This window comes from Leptodactylus fuscus, chromosome 3 (assembly GCF_031893055.1).
Source record: "Leptodactylus fuscus isolate aLepFus1 chromosome 3, aLepFus1.hap2, whole genome shotgun sequence".
NCBI classification, from domain to species: domain Eukaryota; kingdom Metazoa; phylum Chordata; class Amphibia; order Anura; family Leptodactylidae; genus Leptodactylus; species Leptodactylus fuscus.
The window spans coordinates 169,657,628-169,679,869 of record NC_134267.1 but is presented as its reverse complement, the minus strand read 5'-3'; the positions used below and the strand labels follow the sequence as shown (position 1 = coordinate 169,679,869).

Below are 22,242 nucleotides of genomic sequence, written 5' to 3'. Positions count from 1 at the left end.
ACTACTGTTGATAGCCAAGTGCCAGTGCTTGTCTGATCAGACACTTGCGGGATAGGGGATAAGGGTCTATAGCAGTGATGGTGAACCTTTTAGAGACCGAGTGCCCAAACTACAACCCAAAACCCACTAATTTATCACAAAGTGCCAACACAGCAATTTAACCTTAATAATGTGCGGATCCACAATTGCACTCGATTACAGACCTGCAAAATATGGTCATACGAATGAGACTTTTATAGAGCTTTCTGCTCCGCGGTGACCCCCACACAGTCCAATCTGCTTCACAGTGGCCCCCACACAGTGCAATCTGCTCCACGGTGACCCCCACACAGTCCAATCTGCTTCACAGTGGCCCCCACACAATACAATCTGCTCCACTGTGACCCCCACACAGTACAATCTGCTGCACAGTGGTCCCCACACAGTACAATCTGCTCCATAGTGGTCCCCACACATTACAAGATGCTCCACTGTGACCCCCACACAGTCCAATCTGCTCCACTGTGACCTCCACACAGTCCAATCTCCTCCACAGTAACCCCCACACAGTATAATCTGCGGCACAGTGGCCCCCACACAGTCCAATCTGCCCACTTTGACACCCACACAGTATAATCTGCTTCACAGTGACCTTCACACAGTCCAATCTGCTCCACAGTGGCCCTCAATCAGTATAATCTGCTGCACAGTGGCCCCCACACAGTACAATTTGCTCCACAGTGGCTCCCACACAGTATAATCTGTTCCACGAATGGGTGCCCAAAGAGAGGGCTCTGAATGCCACCTCTGGCACACGTGCCACAGGTTCGCCATCACAGGTCTATAGTAAGACGACCTCCACAAGGCTTCTTTTTTTGGCTATATTCAGAACTTGCAAATCCATTCAATACATTTTAATGGTGCAGTTTCTTTAAGCTCCATTTAGATAACTGATTACTATTTGGATACTCCTTTGCCAAGCTGCCCAGCAACATGACTAGATTTCAGCAGGCCAGGCAGCAGACAGCTAGACACTTGTATTCAGCAGCCATATATGCACACACTGTCTGCGGAGCCCGAGAGGCCACAACCAAGATTGAGGATTGACTGAGGCTCCCACACTGCCAACTTATGTTTCCCAGAATAATGCCTACATTTTATGTGTTCAGTGTGTATTTACATGTGCAAATGTTGTGATATTTTGCCTCAATTTATAAACCAAACAATACAACCAATAATGGCATGTTACATCTGATGTGTATATTTTTTAGGGTGAAAGGTAGCAACACTGTTTATATAGAAGAAATAAAAACAATTTAAAATATATTTAAAAGATGACATTTTATTTTAAAATAGTAGATATATTTTTAAGTTTTTCCTGCTGGAGATTTTTACATAAATGGAAGCATCTGAGCAAAGAGTAACAGGAAAAAAAAATTGTAGATATGTATGACACAAAGTGCTACCTACAGCTGGTTTCATAACACACACACGCTGGTCTCTAGATACTATACACAAATCTCTGTATATGTGTGTATCATAGATAAATAGACAAAAAAAATGCTGGTAATATGTCCAGTGCAATGGTAGCACCGAGGGAATTTCATTGTGATAAGCTATTCTTAGGATTGGTCATAAATATCAGATTAGCAGGTATCTGACACACGTGGTGCTAATGCAAAGGCATGAATGGAACGGAGCTGTAATACCATGCACATCGCTTAAAGGGAAAGTGTCGCTACAAAATGACCTATTTGTAAAACATGTTTTTATGTTAAACTTTGAAAAGCATTTTTGGTAATGTTATTTTTCATTTTCAATGTTCTATATAGTTAAATAAAAATAGGTCATTGTGTAGATAGAGTATAAGCATAAAAATGAATAAGATACAAGTTGTACTGAATAATTGTCCAACAATTTAGACAATCTGCTCAGTTGCTCTATGTTCCATCACATTCTACCAGCAGATTACACTGTATTTTCATTGTGACGGGTCCCCTTTAAGATGAATGGCACTGTGCTTAGTATGCAAGTAAAGGGGTCACAGCCCTCCTCTGAATGTTGTGGCCCCTTCAAACAGATGATTTTTGGTGGTGCTGGACCCCCTCCAATCTGCTATTGATGACCTTAGTGTTGGAAAACCCCTTTAGGCTAAGGCCCCAAGGGACATCCCACAGCAATAAAGTGCTGCGGGGAAAAAACGCGGAGGGAACACTGTTCTTCCTGCAGCGCTTTAAACAGAAAGTTTGCTGAGTTTTCCTCCCTGGACTTTCTTTTACAATTATACCTATGGAGAAACCGACGGCATTTCTGTAGATATAATTGACATGCTGCAACTTCCAAAAGAAATCGCAGCATGTCAATACAGGCAAAGTGGGCATGGGATTAGCTAGAATCTCATCCACTTTGTCTGTACTGTAAAATGCCACAATTTTCCCACAGCGTTTCTGTCCTTTGAAGCCTTATTTACAGGTCGCATACAGTCTGCTGCTATACCTCTCCCCAGGATCTACAACTATATACGCATCACTAATTAGTATTACAGACTAATGAACACTTACAGCCACCATAGTAACGTCATTGGGCACAAAAAGGAGTGAGCTGGGTGTGCATATGGTGGTTGCCCAATTGCATCACTTGTCGCTGCCTGTACTTCTGTATTGACTTTTCCCCATCTTGCTTTAGTCATTGTCATGTGATGCTCTAATCTATTCTGGTTTGGGAATAGTAAAGGCTTTGGTGTTTCCAGAAATACCCGAGTTCATTTATTTCTCCAAATGGAAGTCGACAGGGTATTCAGATATGCTACATAGACCATCAATGATGCCCAGAAGTGTTGGCTACAGAGTCACAGAAAATATCTCAGTTCTATGGGCATGCAGACATAACATTTAGAGGAGTTGCAGTTGTGATGAATATTACCAGCTGATTTTCCTATCTTTAGGTACAATGTATTGTGATTTCCCTTCCACCACACTGATACATCGTCTGTGGCCATCAGACTGGCACACAAAAAAAAAATAAAAAATGGCGTGTCTAGAAATATGCCCTCTGGCAGACTGAATATATTGCCTATATGCAGCCTCGGCCATAGCCACTATGTAGATGAAACATGAATTCCCCTCAAGGTCCATAATATGGCTGCTTGCAATACATGCCTTTTGTTCTACAAATCAGAAGAGGCCAATTCTTTCTACTACACCTTTTCTTTGTTTAATAGTTCATTTCTAATATCAGTGTTTGTGTAAACCCAGGAGTGTGAACCTAAAGGAGTTATATAACAAAATGATTTATCTCCGATCCATACCTGTTACAGCTATATAGTAGAAGGACCGTAGACAATATGACAGGTGACAGAGACGCCTCTCCAACACTTGCCTCAATGTTATTCTGCAGTGTATGGCACAGCTCTGCATGAAGCCTGAGCACTGCCAAAGTGGCCGCTTTCAGGGTGCCCCTGATCTGTCTAAAACCCTGATAACATAACTTTGTAACTACATGGTCATAAATCACATTCTTGACACATTATACAGGTTTTATCTTATGGTTATGTTACGGACAGTTCAAAAAGGTAACCTTAGAATAATGAGAGACAACAGAAAATGCTGGAATCAAAGTAAACTAAAGTCTATATTCAACTTATAGAAAAAGTAAATTACTGTACAATGACACAAGTGGTGTGCAAGAAAGAAGGTAGCAGCTCTACCTTACACAATATAAACTCTCATATATGACCCCTTCACCATCATCTGAACTTTTTTTTTTTACTTAAAATTTCCTAGAAAGGCTGAGCCATCATCTGACTTGCTTCCAGATCCATTTTCTGAATCTTCTGTACAACTGTAGTCCACTTTGGGTGACTTTCCAGGCATCCAGACCACATGGACACTACAATTTGTCATTTCCTGGAAAAAGCAGTAAATAGTTAAATAAGTATAATGAAAGAGCTTTGATATTTCATATACTCTATGTCAGGGTAGGCAAACATCGGCTCTCCAGCTGTTGTAAACCTGCAGCTCCCAGCATGCATACATGCTCTGTTGTTCTTGGAACTCCCATGGAAGTGAATGGAGCATGTTGGGAGTAGTAGTTTCACAGCAGCTGGAGTTTCGAAGGTTGCTGACCCCTGCTCTATAAGTAGATGGTCACTTACCTCTGATGGTCTTTCATGAAGGAGGAGATCATAGTCAAAGGCAATAAAATTGTCCTTTCGGAGCTGAAAACAAATGAAAGCATTTTATATGACCTGTATGTGACAATGGCATGGTTCACCATTTCCGTTTAGATACCACAGTAATACAGTATATTGCAAGATGGACACACAGTAGGAGGATATACTAATACCGGCTATTTACAGCTAGATTAGCCTTTGACAGATTGTATCCCGCATGCCTGAACAGCCTCTTACTGTAAGTTTTCTATAGTACCTTTAAAACATTTTTATTGGAATCCACCCTGGTGTGCTGTCCTTATACTAAGAGAGAGCTCAACCCTGGTATTTGGTGGAAACCTGAGTAGTAAATCACTCTAGTTAGAAACTATATTGTAACCAAACAAGGGGTGGAAAATTGGCAAGGAGAAACAGTAAGTGATCCTCTGTGTGACTTCAAGAGAACACAAAAGGTATATCAATTTAGGAGATGAGATTGTAAACGTGGTTTTCACATGTGTTTTGTCCACTACATAAAAATTTTGTTAGAAGTAATGTGTGCTTTTATGTATATATGTATACATACGAAAAAACTGGAACTTATTAGCACCAAACAGCATGTTTGTTGGAAAAAAAAACAAAAAAAAAAAAAACTCACGAACCCTAAACGTTCATCCCAAGCATGGTGGAGGGAGCATCATGGTTTTGGACCACAGTACTGTCTCAGGGTTTGGATGACTTGTGTTTATTGAGGTAGATCAAAACATTTCACAGGAGAATACAAATGCAGCCATCCATGACCTCAAGCTGTACAAATGTTGGGTATGAAACAAAACAATGACCCAAAGCACACAAGTAAACCAGCTTAAGGATGATTAACCCCTTCCCACCCCAGTCATTTTTATTTTATTTTTTAAACACACCCCTACACTACATATATATATATATATATATATATATATATATATATATATATATATATATATATATATATATATATATATATATATGCTACTCTAGCCATAATGATAGTTACCAATCCTATTATAATGGCATTTTTAAATAATAAATGTTATATTTTTCTTACCACTTGCTTTACATATTTGATTTGCGCCATATTGTATTCATGACCCTCCGTAGCCTTATCCCATATAACGTAGCTGCATCCCAAATTAGCCAGACTCCATACAGGTTCTAGTTGTGGTTCAATGTATCCAAAGCTGTCTGAGGGAGTATAGAAAAGAGACACTGACTTATAGTGGGCTTATGATCTTATGATCTGATGTGAGTTTAGCATATTATAAGAACAATATCTCATACATCATGAAAAAATACATCAATTTATAATATAGGTTATGATGTTTATACAGAATTATGTGATTCCATACCAGGTCTTACAATTCCTGCATCTTCACTTCCAGTCTGGTACTAACACCAGGTTATGTGACAGAAAGCTTCTTCCCCCCCTATCGTCAGTTGTTGGCAACATAATGAATGGGGGCTGACAATCAGACTCAGTCCAACGAATAAGCCCTGTCTCCATTGTTGCTGATGTACAGAGAGAAGGAAACTGGCTTGGCTAGTGAATAAATCCTGACAGCAAGCTCTTATTCATCATGTCACTTTAAGCAGAAGAGAAGGGGAGGAATCGCTTTCCCACATGATCAGATGATGGAATTAAACCGGACAGCAGGACCTGTTATGTCATTGGAACATTTAACTTCCTTAGATAAAACTTTTAATGCCATCACTACTCAGGACATCAGGAGGGTAAAAAACAAAACAAAAACTGAGCTGTTCATATAACAAAAAATGATCTGCAGAATATAAAATCCCTTTAAATGTCTCACCAGGAATGTTTCCTCCAGTGATAGGTATAGTCTGGGACTTCATAAGCTTGTAGAAGTTGTAGTCATCATCCCTGGCTTGCTTCTGGATTTTGGTGCTAGAACAGTTGACATTAATGGCTGGTCGAGGTTTCTCTTTGTGGAAGAAAACGGTTGCTGTGCATAGTCCTATGTTTTCCTATAAAGCAGAAGAAAAACTAAATAGTCTCCCTTTGGCAAAAAGTCATTTCCAGTTCTCTAGCAGTGGTGAAAGCAAAGTATTTTGGAGATGCTTAGCTGCAGGATAATGAGAACAATGCTTTGCATTGGCTGATACCACTATGCCCCTTTTTGGCTGTGACCAGAATATAAAACGGGAAGATTTATGAAGACTGGTGATATCAACTCCAGTCTTCATAACTCCTTTGTCGCCAGAGGGTGCGCCTTATTTGCTCAAAATATGCCTTGTACACCAGAAAATTTGCATAAAAAGCATAATACATCTGCCCCAAAGTGCTTAAGTAACATAGAAAATAAGGTCTATCCCGGTAGATGTGGGAACATTCTGCTGGGCCAAGAAAAGCTGGTGAGTCTGGAGGTTACCCCTATTGGCAGGAGCCTCCCAAACACTCCAGGAAAGTTGGCAAGTATGGTATAAGAAAGCTAACTTACCATAGTTTGTAAGACTCGAGCTGTAAATTCCACATAGTATTTATGGCCAATTTCAGGAACAAACTGAAAAAAACCAAAACAAAATATAATTAATGTACAAAGTGTGACCGAAACAATGCAAAGTATATAATGATACAATTAATCTGCAGTAAATAGTTGTGTAACTCTAAATACATTGTATTACATATCTGTTACTGATTCTAAGTTATACAGTAGCCTGCATTAAGATACCTAAGATAACTAAGAGAAGATACTTAAAATGCATTCAAAGATGTATGTGGTTACATCATGGGCCGATGCATAGTATGATCACATGTGCCAGTATCTGGAATCACAGGGCATCCAGATAGGTCCTACTACTTGTATATACATGTGGTGCCCTGCAAAGGAGGAGGTGTATGTGTATGCTGACTATACATGCTGCACATTATACACAAATAGTGAACCCTTTCATCTAACCGCCACTCCCTGGCAAAGACTTTGGTTTCCACCGCAACGTGCACTTCAGCCCAATCTCGCAGTTTCCTTAAACATGGGTCAGTACTTTCTTCTTATTTCACAAGTATTATGTTCTAAGGAAAAACGTCTTGTTGCACCGTGCACATTATTCAATACTTCAGAACTCCCCTCACAGTTCTGATGGTAGCCACTGGAAACAGATGACAGATTGTTGTCGGTCGTCTTCACGCTACAATGGGACAGATTGTTTTTCCTACATCAGATTACATTCCAGCACCTGACAGAAAGACTACACTAATAAGAATGCAAATTACTAAAACAAAATCTGTGCAGTCATTCAGCTTGCCAGGGGTGCTTTAGATTTCATCTTTGGAGCCTGCAGAATTCTGAAAGCAACCATATAGGCTGACATTTATCTTATGTGTATGGACACAATCCATTGGTCTAATGTTAAAAGAAGTCCATACAGTATAAATAAACACGACACGTGCAGTACAACTGGAGAAGCTGCACAGCTCTCCGATCAGCTGTGTTGGTGCTTAGATAGGATCTGACTTCTACATCACAAGAAAGACACTTTCATTAGATGAAACAATTATATATTCTGTAATCTACAATAAGGTCTATAATGTATACCTGCCCACCCAGCCTGATAGACATGTAGACTACAAGACGTAGGGGTATTTTCTAAAACATATTTGAAACAACCTTTTTTCGCATTATGAATTTGCAGTTAGGCTATGTTCACATTGTCATTGACTCGCCATTGTTCTGCTCCTTCAGAAGGTCAGAAAAATAGAAAGAACAGTTGTTCCTAAATAACAGATACAAACATAAGAGTTTCTATTTGTATCCTACACAGTTTATTTCAGTGTTAAAATAAAAATGAATGAGGGGTCACACGGTGGCTCAGTGGTTGGAGGCCTGGAGGCCTGGGTTTGAATCCCGCCAGGAACAACATCTGCAAGGAGTTTGTATGTTCTCCCCATGTTTACGTGGAGTTCCTCCCATTCTACAAAGACATACTAATAGGAAAAAAAAAAAAAAAAAAAAAGTACATTGTGAGCCCTATATGGAACTCACAATCTACATAAAAAAAATAAAAATGAATGATCCCGTATTCTTTGCATTGCAAGATAAAGTCCTGGACTTTTGTTTGCTTATTTTTAAATTGGAAGAAAGCTTCAATCTTGATTTTAACATTACAGTGAATGCAGACTCATGCTGGAAGAGGATGCTTCAGCTCTATCAGTCATTCTGTTGGCTCTTCAGTTCTGATTCTATGGCGGAGCAGAACAACAGACTTAAAAGTTGGCTCATTTCAACAGGAGTGCCAGACATAGTCAAGCTCTGTACTTTGGCTATTTCTGGTACACCATTTGTAAGAAGTGGAAACGCGCACATATTCTGCATTCTCCGCAACATTATGAACAGTAGAGCTGAGCGAGTACTGCACTAAAAGACAGAAGTTCTTAGGATTGGTGCAGGTCCCAGGAGTTGGACTTATGCTGATCAGCTAGGTGTACACATGATATGGTCTCTGTGAGCTGCTGGGTTTATGTAAGCTCTTGAAGATTGTTTAATAGTAAAATGATAAATATCCTTAGCGGCTGAATTACCATGGTACACTAAATGAAAGGCCTTACAGTCACATTTTCGGCATAGCTGTAATTACTTTGTTATTCTAGTTTAGATGTGGTTTGGTCAAATAACTGAAAAACCTAGAAATAGCTCATTTAAAGAGCAGCCACCCATAGAGGTTAGGTTCTAAATGTAATAATAACTTTATATAATCCCTACTTCTACTGCTATTAATTTGTACCAAGAACCGGAATGCTAAAAAAGCTCTAAAAGCACAAACTTGCTTTGAGAGGCTTTTACCTAGACTTTCAGTGTCTCTGGTAAATGGATAGCATGCAGATCTCCTTTCTCCAGGTCAGGACTAGGCTGACTATCTGAATTGTAAGGATGTCATCTGTAAAAAGTCAATTCCAAAGCAGTTTCTCCAAAAGCCAACTCCTTTCCATGTGCGCTTTTAGCCAGAGTCGGGCCTGGTCAGTAATACAGAATGCGACTGCATAATTTGTAGCAAGACAAAAGCTTATTTTTCCAGCATCCTGCTTCAATCACCGCCTCTCATTGGATACAGATTCAGGGCAGAATTTGGCTTCAAAACCACCAATTTCTGCTGTGTGAACATTCTCTAAGGCGAAGGCCCCACGGTCGGAGCCACTGTGCTAAAGCACTGCGGGAACAACCACGGCGTGAACGCATTGTGGTTCTTCCCAAAGCACTTGGAACAGAAAGCTCACTGAGTTTTCCTCCGCTGACTTTCTGTTACAATTATATCTATGGGAAAGCCGTCAGCATTTCCATAGATATAATTGACATGCTGCGATTTTCAAAACCACAACGGTTTTGGAAATAGCAGCGTGTCCGTGCTGTGATTTTTTCTGCAAAGTGAGCATGGGATCAGTATGAATCCCATCCACTTTGCAAGTACTGTAAAACACAGCGACTTTTACAGTGGTGTTTCCACCACGTTCAAATCACGGCATTTCCAGCCCGTGGAGCCCTGGCCTAAGGGTTTCTCCTGTTTCCTCTCCCCTTCACCCCCAGGTTTTAGTGACAAGTTGTCAACTGGCCAGTGTGATGGTCAGTTCAGGCCAGCAGCGGGCTCCAGAGACTAAACTACACACTTGTCTCATGAGTGACATACTGGGATAACAGGGGCACCCTTCAAGCACTGTTCCAGAGTTAACTGAAGACTCCATAAGCCATTATACAGAATGAAAAGATGACAATAGAAGTGGCCGGGAACAGGGACTGATGCCACCGGCCCAGCCAGTGTTGCTAGATAGCAGAGGTAGTCTGTAACGTAGGCAATGTGCTGTAAACATTGAGGACAAATTCAGCAGTATCTCGGAAATGAGAAGTAAGCTTAAAGGGGTTGTGCTATTAAGAAACTTATAGGACATAGGATAAGTGTCAGGTCGATGGGAGGCCATAACCCCCAGGATTCAGAAGAACAGTGGTCCAAAAGTGTCATTGAAGCCTCCTAGTAAAATTAAGCGCCAGTGTGCTTGTGTATCAGGAGCTCCATTCACTTCACTGGGGCTGCAATCTCACCCTAGCTAATCATAAAAGTGTTTTTTTTTTTTGTTTTGTTTTTCACTCCACATTGGACTTTCATATTTGCTTGCCTGAAGAAGACGCCAGTTTGGCTACAAAATGCGTAGCCTAACCATTATGTCCAATTAGAACTAATAAAATTCAGAAGACAAACTTCTCCTTGTCATTGTTCCAAAAAGCAGCGCTCTACAGTTACAGGGTTTTTTTTATTTACCCTCATTTCCACACAAGCGCATTGGCATTTATAACCCCATAAACCTACTCGGCTGAGCTCTAACAAAATAGACACGTCCTAGCAAGCAAGGAACACACCACAATGATAAACAAGTTTTCCCAGAAAAGCTCCTCCAGGTTGCATCCAATACGGATCCATCCAAACCCCGGTGTTTGCACCTTTTTATACAGATGCTACAGGTACAGCATATTGACCATAACAGACACAGACTAAGGATTGAAGATCCAAACAAGTTTCCCCAATCCAATTCCAAAAACCCAGTAATGAAAGGTCTGGGCTATTCTCTCCAGAGATCATAAACCTTGGAGTCTAGGACACATATCAGAAAAAGCGAGGGAAGATATATATTCCTCCATGATTTTCCCTATCACTAACAGGCCCCCATTCTCCGCTTCGCTGGGAGTCTCAGTGGTCAGACCTCCAGCAATATGACACAGGATAGGCAAAAAAAACTTTAAGGAAGAACTCCCACCTGCACATTTTTTTTTTTGTCATGAGACCAACAATCAAACTCTCCAACTGATAACACTGTTCCATATTCTTTCTGCCATGTCTTTGTGCCCCCACTAAATAATAGTGCCCTATACTACTCTGTTTTTGAGACCTAAAGTAGTCGTGTCTCCACATAGTAATGATGCCTCCATAGTGCCCCCTCACTGTAATGATGCCCACTTCATACCTCCACTCTGATGTACTTATGCACTTGCTCGGTTGTGCCTACTTTTTTTTTTACCCTGTGACGCTAAATTCACATATAGTGTGCACTTTTCTTTATCTTAGAACACCTAGAAATTATGGGGAAAGAATTAGGCAGAGTTCACACGGAGTAAACGCGCCGCGCATTGTGGCGCGTTTACGGCGCGTGTACGCCGCGGTTTTTTACGGTGCGCGATTACGCCGCGTTAACGCCGTGTTTACGCGGCGCTAACGCGGCGTAATCGCGCACCGTAAAAAACGCGGCGTACACGCGCCGTAAACGCGCCACAATGCGCGGCGCGTTTACTCCGTGTGAACGAGCCCTTATTTGTGATTTCTACGCCATCATGTAGCTGCTAGTGCGCATGTGCAATGCCTACGCGCGCTTTCTACCAGTTTAAAGTACCCCTAGAATTGGATACATGCTATCTTCTTCACGTCTGGCTACTGTTAACACTTGCAGCTTATTCGGTTAGTCATCTATCTGTAAGGTAAGAAACAACCTTTTCTTTCTTCTCCTGGCTGGTTTAAATATGGTATTCAATAGTTTCATCCACTAAAGTTTAGCAATCCGAGAGGTCCTTCAGTCTAATATTTATTATACCTGACTCAATTCCTATTATGTCAGTCTATACTGCAACTATCATGTTATTTGAAGTTTCTAGTGAACAGGCTACATTTTAAAGTTTGTTGGGACATGTATTTATTTATTTTTTATGTGTTATTCTTTGTATTTTGAGATTGATGCTTTTATCAGGCAATATCGATTCAACGGGATTGTTATCGTTATATATTTTTTGATTGTAAGGAGACAAACTTATAGAGAACAATTGTCTTGTGTTCTGGTTTTTATTAATAGGATAAGTGTGTACAGAGGTAATACACTTGATAAAGGGGAAGCCCCGAAACGCAGTCTGCTGCGTCGTGTATTAAGAACCATAATAAAAGAACGTGTTGAATCAACGGATCTGGAGCAAGCGCAGTTCTTTTCTCATCCATTGGTCTGCTAGGTTCACACGGGGACCTAAGAGATGGAGACCCTGTCCACTTAAGCGGTTACCCATGGAAGGCCCCACAGATGTTGCAGGACTATTCTGATGATTTTAAATGGAATGTGCAGTGGAGTCTCCTATGGAGACGCCAACGTAGATGTGAATCCAGCCTTAGCTATTGTATGCCTTCTTAACCCAAGACACTAATGGAAACTGCTTTATAAAAACTTCACTTCTTTGGCAACCTGACACATAACAGCCTTCATGTTGCAATACAACAATAGAGGAAAGGCTGAGAGACATCAATAAAAGTGACCCAGGGAATGGATTTTTTTTTTTTTTTTTACCAGTTTTCTTCTACTTTTACTTGCAGAAGGAAATGGTCCTCCCACATGTTTTGCATAAAACACTCTTTTCCTGTTTTTCCAAGACAGGATGATTGTTCGGGCTGATTTTGGCTAATATAAGTCTTAGGACAGGGAGGAGTCTCCGGAGAAAACATATTTTATTGGACTTTGATTTTGATGTGCTTAACCATTTCCCTGCTGTATTTCTTACTATAAAAAAAAAAAAAAGAAAGAATCAAACAACATTACAACATTGTGATGTGCCGCAGAGTTACTACTGAAGGGACACAACCCATATACGTATGCTTGCATAGTAAGTGTGAAAACAGTGTGTGTCCATCTATAGATCATGGCTTATATAATAACCCAGTAAGAGCGCCATCTCCTGCTGAACATCCCTTTGTCCTCCGTCTCATGCCAGTGACTGAATATGTTCACATGCTGATATTTAGCAATTTTAACTTTATTTTTCAGGTGCTGACATGTCTCTCATAGATACCATTAAAAAAACGTGAATGCTGCTTTATTTTGTCTGGTAGACAGATTGTCTGAATTTATGTATAGAATCTGAAGACACCAGTGGGCGGTAACACTGCATGATATACATCCCAATTGGCTAGTACATCCTCATTTGCATAAATATTAAAAGGGTTTATATATTTAGAATGGATGAACGGATTTGGACAATGCCCCATGTGACAGCATCTATCAGATGATGTATGTCATTTGAGACCCGGTGACAGGTCCTTTATATGGGAACACCATATTGTATTAAAGTGGTTGTCTAGAGGGATAAAATTAGGAAATTATGACCCCTGGCCAATCACTGGCTACTGTAATAACTAGTATCACTAGTTACAGGATATAATTCACGACGGCTCAGAAGTGGCTTCTGTACAGCATATTCTGCCATGACAACTAGAACGGATAAATCCCAAACCTAATCACAGCTGAAATAGGATTCGGAGAGCCCGGGAGACTGAAACCCATAGTTACATCTTACTGTACTCAGCACAAAGTCTTATCCTCTCATTTACATTAGAAATATGGCAATTGTTATCACAGAGATCTTCAAGATTTTCTTAACATGTTACTTTTTCATTATAAGGATTAGATGGATTCTGGATTATGAGAATGCTATAATGCTAACAACATCTAAACTGGGGGGGGGGGGGGGAATTTTCCTGCACCACGTGTCACAGAAAGTGTACAAAGGTTTCCTCTGCAGACTTTCCGTTTCCATTATACCTATTGAAACGCTGGTGGTTTCCCTATAGGTATAATTGACATACCGCGATTAACAAAATACGCTGTGTGCACTTTTTACACAACATGTGGATGGGATTCACATTTACACCATGTAGGGCACAGGCCTTAAAAAGCTTTAACTATGAACTACATTGGCAGTTGTGGGTTACACAAGAAATTTCAGAGTATGTATTTGATTCCTTTTCTATGTTAGGGACCGTTCACATATAGGTATTTGACGCTGATTCCACACAGATTCTGCCTCCCATTGTTTTCAATGGGAGACCGAGATTTCAGCGAGAAACTGAAGAAATAAGCATCCTTTTTTTTTTGCCAATTCAGTCGCAGAGTCCATGGTCAACTCCTTGTTGATAAGGAAGGACCATTCATCTGGGCCTTGTCAGCAGCAGAAACTTGCGACTCAATACCGATGCACTGAATCGGCACCATGTCGCGAGTGGTGAAAACCAGTGACAAAAGGAATAAATCTTCATTTTCTGCCATGTGAAAAGCCCCTTAAAGCACTGGTCATATGTTTTAGAGAATGCTGGCAGTTGACAGCTTTTCTTCCTTATTTCCAAGTACATAAAACATATACTAAAGTAGCCACATACACTAAACTTATGTTAGCAAAACCTGCCACTTCTGGCAGGAGTGGCCAACCATATAGTATGTATGCTTGTAATGTCCAAGCATGGAGTGGCCAACCATATAGTATGTACGCTCAGGAATGTTAAAGAGAATCTGTAATGCCTAAGATGCCTCCCAAAAAAATTATAGTGCCGTGTAGGGACGTTTAACAAGAGCAGAGGCATGCTTTTGTGTTCACAAACTGATAAAGAAATACACAAATAATCATCTTTTTATGGACATAAAAATCAATCTACAAGTGCGCCAGGGGTGGAGCTAGATTTACTGATAGACAACCGTGAGGCAGGCAGGGTCTGAAAATATCAATCATGGCTAAATATGTGGCATTGCAGAGAAGTGGAGTACTGTCTGTAGTCAAATCTGGTAAATCCAACCTGCCCCCGATGCACTTGCAGTCAGATCTGCATTACATATAATGAGATATGGTTATGCTGCTTTCAAAGAACCCTACACCTCACTATGATTGATTTGAAGATATTTTAGACCTCACATGCTCCCCCTAACTAAAGACACCTGATCCAGTGCTCACCTTCCAGGCCCTTGGAAATGCAGTTTGACCTGCAGAATCAGGGACTTTGGTATACCGGAGGATTATATTACCTCCTGTATAAAAGTGTCCTGATGTGATCCTCATTTCGCACATGAGGGGTATAAATCACGTTAAGGACTTGAAGTGACTGAGTTTACATGGATTAATATTTGTCAGAAGAAACATGGATTGGATGGAGGTATTAGTCCACAAATAGCTGAGCAATCTGTATCCATGTCCTATCTATGTAATACAGATGAGAATTTGGAAGGTCACAATTTGACATGGTTTGGAGATGCACATTATTATTTCTTAAAACCTGTATATGACATATACCGGTATATATATATATATATATATATATATATATATATATATATATATATATACTAACTGGTACCCGCAACTTCGTCTGCGGTGATTGTAGAAGTGGGTATATACAGCGCGGGTAAGGTTTTCGTACTGTGTATAAGGTATGGGATATGAAATGTAACTTTGTATCTTGTTTTTGCTGTAATTCGGAGAATACGTGAGACTTTTGTGTTGAAGTTACTTTGTATTTGAGCTGCTATACGGTGTTGGTATAAACTGTACATAGTGACTTTGGGACAGAGGTATTTGAAGTTAACCCTTTCCTGCCGATGGCATTTTTTGATTTTCGTTTTTGAATCCCCTCCTTCTAAACCCCATAACTTTTTTATCTCTCTGTTCCCAGAGTCATATGAGGTCTTAATTTTTCCGGGACAAATTTTTCTTCATGATGCCACCATTATTTATTCTATATAATGTACTGGGAAGCAGGGAAAAAATTCAGAATGGGGTGGATTTGAAGAAAAAAATGCAGTTCTGTGACTTTCTTGCGGGCTTTGGTTTTACGGCGTTCACTGTGCAACCAAAATGACATGCCCCCTGTATTCTGTGTTTCGTTACGATGCCGAGGATACCAAATTTATATGGTTTTATTTACATTTTGACCCCTTAAAAAAAAGGCAAAACTGTGTTAAAAAATTTTTTTTTGAAAAGTCGCCATATTCCGACAGCCGTAACTTTTTTATATGTGCCTGTACGGGGATGTATAGGGTGTCTTTTTTTGCGGGACCGGGTGTACTTTGTAGTTCTACCATTTTCGGGAAATGTTATTGCTTTGATCACTTTTTATTCAAAATTTTATCAGAATCAAAACAGTGAAAAAACGGCGGTTTGGCACTTTTGACCATTTTTCCCGCTACGGCGTTTACCGAACAGGAAAAATATTTGTATAGCGGGCGATTATGGACGCGGGGATACCTAACATGTATGTGTTTCACAGTTTTTAACTACTTTTATATGTGTTCTAGGGAAAGGGGGATGATTTGAATTTTTAATCGTTTTTATTTGTTTTTATATTTTTTTTTCATTTTTTTTAAAAAAACTTTTTTTTTTGCATTTATTAGACCTCCTAGGGGTATTGACATGGTTGGGCGGTGTTGCGGATTGTCAGAGCGGTGGGGGTCGGCAAACATGGCTGCTCCGGAGCGTTGAAGAGAACCTCCTGGAGTATCGTTAAGGTGAGGGGCAAAGTGGTAAAGTATATGTATATGTGATTGTGTGGGGTTAGGGGTGAGGCTGTAGAGGGCAATATGAATTTTGTGGCTTGCTATGGTCCAAAGTGTGTGAGATTGCAGAGATGGTGGTGTGAGTTTGGGTTCTGTGGGGGTCCTGGCACAAACGTATGTGTGCTATTGTGACGAAAAGTAGCCTATTGCGCAATCGGGTGTATTAACTATGTTTGTGGAAAATTTCAGCCAAATCGGTCGAGCGGGTTTTGCGTGATTGAGGAACAAACATCCAAACACACAAACTCACAAACTTTCACATTTATAATATTAATAGGATATATATATATATATATATATATACATATACATATATGTGTGTGCATACCTCCCAACTTTTGAAGAACCGACAGAGGGACAAAATGTGCGGCGCGCATAGCGTGCCGCGGCAAATTTAGCCCCACCCACTTTTGTGTTGACTCCACCCACTCGTTAATTTTTCATGTGCCCGCACACAGTATAATCCTCCTACAGTAACTCGTAAATTATATGTCCCCCCTCTATCTCTCCCCCAGTTTCATATACACCCTTCATCTGCCCCCAGTTTCATGTCCCTCCATCTCTGCCTACAGATTCATGTCCCTCCATCTCTGCCCCCAGATTCATGTCCCCCCTCCATCTCTGCCCCCAGATTCATGTCCTCTCCATCTCTGCCCCCAGATTCATGTCACCACATCTCTGCCCCCAGATTCATGTCCCCTATCTCTGCCCTCAGATTCATGTCCTCTCCATCTCTGCCCCAATGTCATGCCGTCCTCTCCTTCATCTGCCCCCAGATTCATGTTCCACCTCCACATTAAACTTACCTTCTCCTCCGCTCCCTCGCCGCCTCTCTCGCTGACACATGCGGCTGAAGAAAGGAGCTGACACAGGTCAGCTCCTCGCTTCACCGCTGCCCGCCTCTCTCCCTGACACACGCGGCTGAAGCTGCTCGCGTGCTCGCTTCGCCGCTGCGTCTCTCTCTCGCTGACACATGCGGCTGAAGCGAGGAGCTGACCTGTGTCAGCTCCTCGCTTCGCTGCTGCCGCCGGCTCCTGGCGTGTACATCGCGTCTACAAGCCAGGAGCCGGCGGCAGCAGCGAAGCGAGGAGCTGACACAGGTCAGCTCCTCGCTTCAGCCGCATGTGTCAGCGAGAGAGAGACGCAGCGGCGAAGCGAGCACGCGAGCAGCTTCAGCCGCATGTGTCAGGGAGAGAGGCGGGCAGCGGCGAAGCGAGGAGCTGACCTGTGTCAGCTCCTTCCTTCAGCCGCATGTGTGTTCAACTCAGATCTGCGTCCTCTGGGAGGTGTGTGTGTGTGTGTGTGTGTGTGTGTGTGTGTGTGTGTGTGTGTGTGTGTGTGTGTGTATAATAGCGAAAGTCACTGGCATTGGTTGGGTTTCTGACAGGCCTTACATGCTATTGGTCTGTTATTACACTTGTAAACATCCATATCGAGCATTAAAGTAATCCTTTTTAATGCATTTAATAAAGCTTAGAATTTTATTATTTTTTGCCCTATATTTCACATTCTGCAGTTATTTTTTTGATCCTCCAGTGTCCCTCTGAATGAATGACATCTCTTCTGGAGGAAGCTCTTCTCACCAGAAACAAAAGGATCTGACATGGTGAAGTCCAACACCATGATAAATCTTTTCTTTGATACATACAGTACCATCAGGGGAAAGCCAACCCCATGCACGGTAGTTGATTGTGTTGGCCAACATTCTAGTGTAACCCCAATTATAAAGAACTTTTCATAAATTAAAAGTACAGGTTAATATGTAAAACATTGCAATATATCTTATTAAAGAAATAGGTTTTCTTTTCCACTTTTTACATATTAGTCTAGGAAGATAAGAGGGGGATAGGAAAGACACTCAAATAACTGCTGCTGTTACACTCTGCTACTTTTAAAGAGGACCTTTCATGGTTTGGGCACAGGCAGCTCTATATACTGCTGGAAAGCCAACAGTGCGCTGAATTCAGCGCACTGTCGGGTCTCCCGATCTGTGCCCCGGGTAAAGAGCTTTCAGTGCCGATACTGTAGCTCTTTACAGTCAGGAGGGCGTTCCTGACAGTCTGTCAGGTACGTCCTTCACCACAGCAGCGCCTATCGTGCTGTACAGTGTGAGCGGGGAGGAACGCCCCCTCCCCTCCTGATAATACTAGTCTATGGATGAGCACTGTGAGAAGAGGGAAGGGGCGTTCCTCCCCACTCACACTGTACAGCGCGATAGGCGCTGCTTTGAAGAAGGATGTACCTGACTGACTGTAAAGAGCAATGGTACCGGGACCGAAAGCTATTTACCCAGGGCACAGATCGGGAAAGCCGACAGTGCGCTGAATTCAGGCTTTCCAGCAGTATATAGAACTGCCTGTGCCCCAAACCATGAAAGGTCCTCTTTAACACTACTAGGTTTGTAGATAAGAGGCAACAAGTGAACAGAATGAGGTAATAAATCAATTAATCAAATGGCAGGAGACTCCTACTGCACCCATCCCTTCTACATAGAGGTGAATAGAGACAGATGTAACCGAGCAGTTAGATTGAAGATCTAAGCAAGAGAAAAAGCTTAATAAGTGGTGAAGATATATTAATAAGATATATTACAAAGTTTCTTACAGTCACTTGTACTATTCATTTATGAAAAGCAGTTTATAATGGAAGTTACACTTTAATATGTATGACTTCCTTTATAAACTAGTTATGGTATATACATGTCTAGAAATAAAACTTGACAAGAAGTGACAGCCATTCTATCAGTTTTAATTTTACACCTAAACAATGACTCCCAGTTGCCTGCGGGAGGGGACACCTATGTTATAGTCCATATGCACTCTACAAACTACTCCTTTAAGTTTTTTCTATTTTCCAGAAATGAAAGCCAAAAAATAAAGTGACATGCAGAAAATTAACCTGTAAATACATTTCTTTACATAACTGAAAATACACTTTGCCCCCGAGTTCACATGCTCAATGACATGTGCCGCTAGTTTCTGGAGAAAAGGGGACGCTTAGAAAGGGAAACATAACTGTGTTTTGACTGGAGGGTAGGATAACAATTCAGAAACACATGCCAGTCCTTGTAGTGAAGACGCAGAGAAGTTATTCAGACAGTGACCTTTCTGTAGGAACAAGAACGAGTCTCATGTGTCCTTTTTTCATCTAGGGCTTGTGCTGACAGATCGGATCACCGCACCGGCTCCCTACAATCCTTCCTTTATTGGAACATTCTGCACTAAATGTCACTGTAATAAATAATCGCTGTGAATATGTTACTTTCAGACAGTAATATATAACTATCTCACTTATTTCATGTATTCACTGCCAGTCATGAAGGAGCAAAACAAGTAAAACCAACAGGCCATACTGAGAGTTTCAGGCAAGTGTGGATGATTTACCTGGATGTCGGCAGAAAAACTAAAATAAACTGAAGTGACTTCTTAAAGGGGCTCTATCACTGGGAAAACTCATTTTTAACTAATCACATCTTTGCATAGCCTTTAGAAATGCTACTTCACACCTACCTTTTGTATGTAAATTGCCTCAGTGGTTTCTGAATAAGTCAGTTTTTATTCATATGCTAATGAGCTTCCAGCCAGCACAGGAAGTTCCCAGCAGCACTCGTCCCTGCTATTATCTCCTAGGTGTGTGTGCAAACAGTAAGCTGAGTTGTCATCATCATCATCAGTTTCCCATAGGAAACAATAGCAAAGGGGTGCATGATATATCGTGCACAAGTCTAATTAGCATATGAATAAAAACTGACTTATTCAGAAACCACTGAGGCAATCTACATACTAAAGGTAAGTGTGGAATAGACTTTATAAAGGCTATGCAAAGATGTGATTAGTTAAAAATGACTTTTCCCAGTGATAGAGCCCCTTTAATAACCTATATTGTATGTTCCTATATTTCAGCCCTGTATAGGATTGTCACAGTAGATCAAATTCTGGGCTCTATAGATCTCACAGGGGTTGTTACCCAGCTATCCCAGACAAGACAACAATGGCAAATTCTTCCTAAAGTTTTATTCAGGTAGTTGTACTTTTTTTGGCTTCTATATTAAGACCACAAGATCCAAAAGCATCGGGGGCCACACGGTGGCTCAGTGGTTAGCACTGCAGCCTTGCAGCGCTGGAGTCCTGGTGTTCAAATCCCGCCAAGGGCATAAAACCATCTGCAAGGAGTTTGTATGTTCTCCCCGTGTTTGCATGGATTTCCATCCCATATTCCAAAAAAGACATACTGATAGGGGAAAAAAATGTACATTGTGAGCTCTATGTGGGGCTCACAATCTACATTTAAAAAAAAAAAAAGAAAAAAAAAAAAAGATCCAAAAGCATCAAGTCACCCTTAGGATAGGTCATCAGTATCAGATTTGGTGGGGGTTCAATACTTGGCGCCCACCTGTTCTGAGAAGCCGCCAGCAATAGAACTAACAAAGCGCCTAAAGCAGGGTTAGGCAACCTTTGGCAGTCCAGCTGTTGTAAAACTACAACTCTCAGCATGCGTACTTGCTCTGCTGTTCTTGGAACTCCTATGTAAGTGAATTGAGCATGTTGGGAGTTGTAGTTTCACAGCAGCTGGAGTTCCGAAAGTTGCTGTGTGTAATGGCCATACCAGCTGAGCTGCAGTGTCCAACCCAACCACTATGCTTTTAACACTGCAGAAATGCTTGGATTGAAAAAAAGCTGCATTTTACAGCATTTTAGTAAATCTCACATGCACGATGCTGAAATATTCTGCAGCAGAAATTGTCCTGTGAAGCGGATTAAAAATTACTTATTTTCTATGCAGAGGTAAAAGCCACAAAAAAAAAAAAAAAAAAAAGGAAAATATATATATTTCAGTCCTGCGTGTCCTAATGCGGAGGCCCCACTTTGTGGAAACACATATTTTTGTTGCAGATTTTGCTGCGGGTTTTTGAGCCAAAGGCAAGAATGGCTACAAAAGGAATGGAAATACGTCTCCCTTCTGTTCAATCCACTCCTGGCTTTGCCTCAAAAAACTGCAGCAAAATCTGCAACAAAAAATACTGCATTTTCATTCTACGTACACATTTTAACATGCATACTTTTCCATCACTATACCAGTAGCAGGACATGCCAGAGATAAGTCTGCTAGACCTGGCACTGGAGAACACGGCAGCATTGAGGCCATTCTTTGTATACAAATATTTATTCTTTTCTTATTCAAAGAAAATGCAAAGAAGCAAATCATTTGGTCAAACTGAACTTTGCTACCCGAAGCTGGAGCATCCAACAGAGGACCAATTGACTATTTGTTATGGCAACCATTCAACTATGCAATGACTGCTATAGCAACCGGCTAGTTTGTCATTAATTCGCAGCTTTTTATTTTATGTTAATAGGATGATTGTGTGTTTAGAACATCTGATACAAAAGAGGCATGAGAAATGCCAATGAGGAATCCCCAGCAGCTTCTATAGCTGTAAGGCCATGTTCACACATGAAAGAATTGTTACGGATTCTGGACCAAAAATATAACGCAAGTAAAAGTGCCCTATTCACACGCTGCGGAAAATATGGGAATCTGCATTTTAAAATTTAGATTATGCTCTATGCCGACACAAATTATTTTGGGATTTCCCCTTAAATTTCACCTTTGGCATTACAAAAGCTGAAAACTACAAAAAAAAAAAAAATCATATGTGCTTTTGCTGGTGAGCAATTGGCAGCAATGTGACTGGCAATTATGGATCTGATTGTAAAACTGCAATAAATGT

The 22,242-nt window shown here is 40.9% G+C and overlaps 1 protein-coding gene across 1 annotated transcript in view; it reads right to left on the bottom strand.

Moving 5' to 3' along the window:
* Positions 1-1,340: 1,340 nt before the first annotated feature.
* The window catches only part of LOC142197982 (ovocalyxin-32-like), a 22,953-nt gene continuing 2,051 nt past the window's right edge, over positions 1,341-22,242 (bottom strand). Inside the window, exons 2-6 of the mRNA XM_075268743.1 lie at positions 6,628-6,690; positions 5,980-6,154; positions 5,217-5,353; positions 4,133-4,195; positions 1,341-3,884 (exon numbers count right to left, since the gene is read on the bottom strand). Of these exons, the coding sequence (XP_075124844.1) occupies positions 3,744-3,884; positions 4,133-4,195; positions 5,217-5,353; positions 5,980-6,154; positions 6,628-6,690 (579 nt within the window). The 3' untranslated portion in view covers positions 1,341-3,743. The remainder of the gene's footprint in view (positions 3,885-4,132; positions 4,196-5,216; positions 5,354-5,979; positions 6,155-6,627; positions 6,691-22,242) is intronic.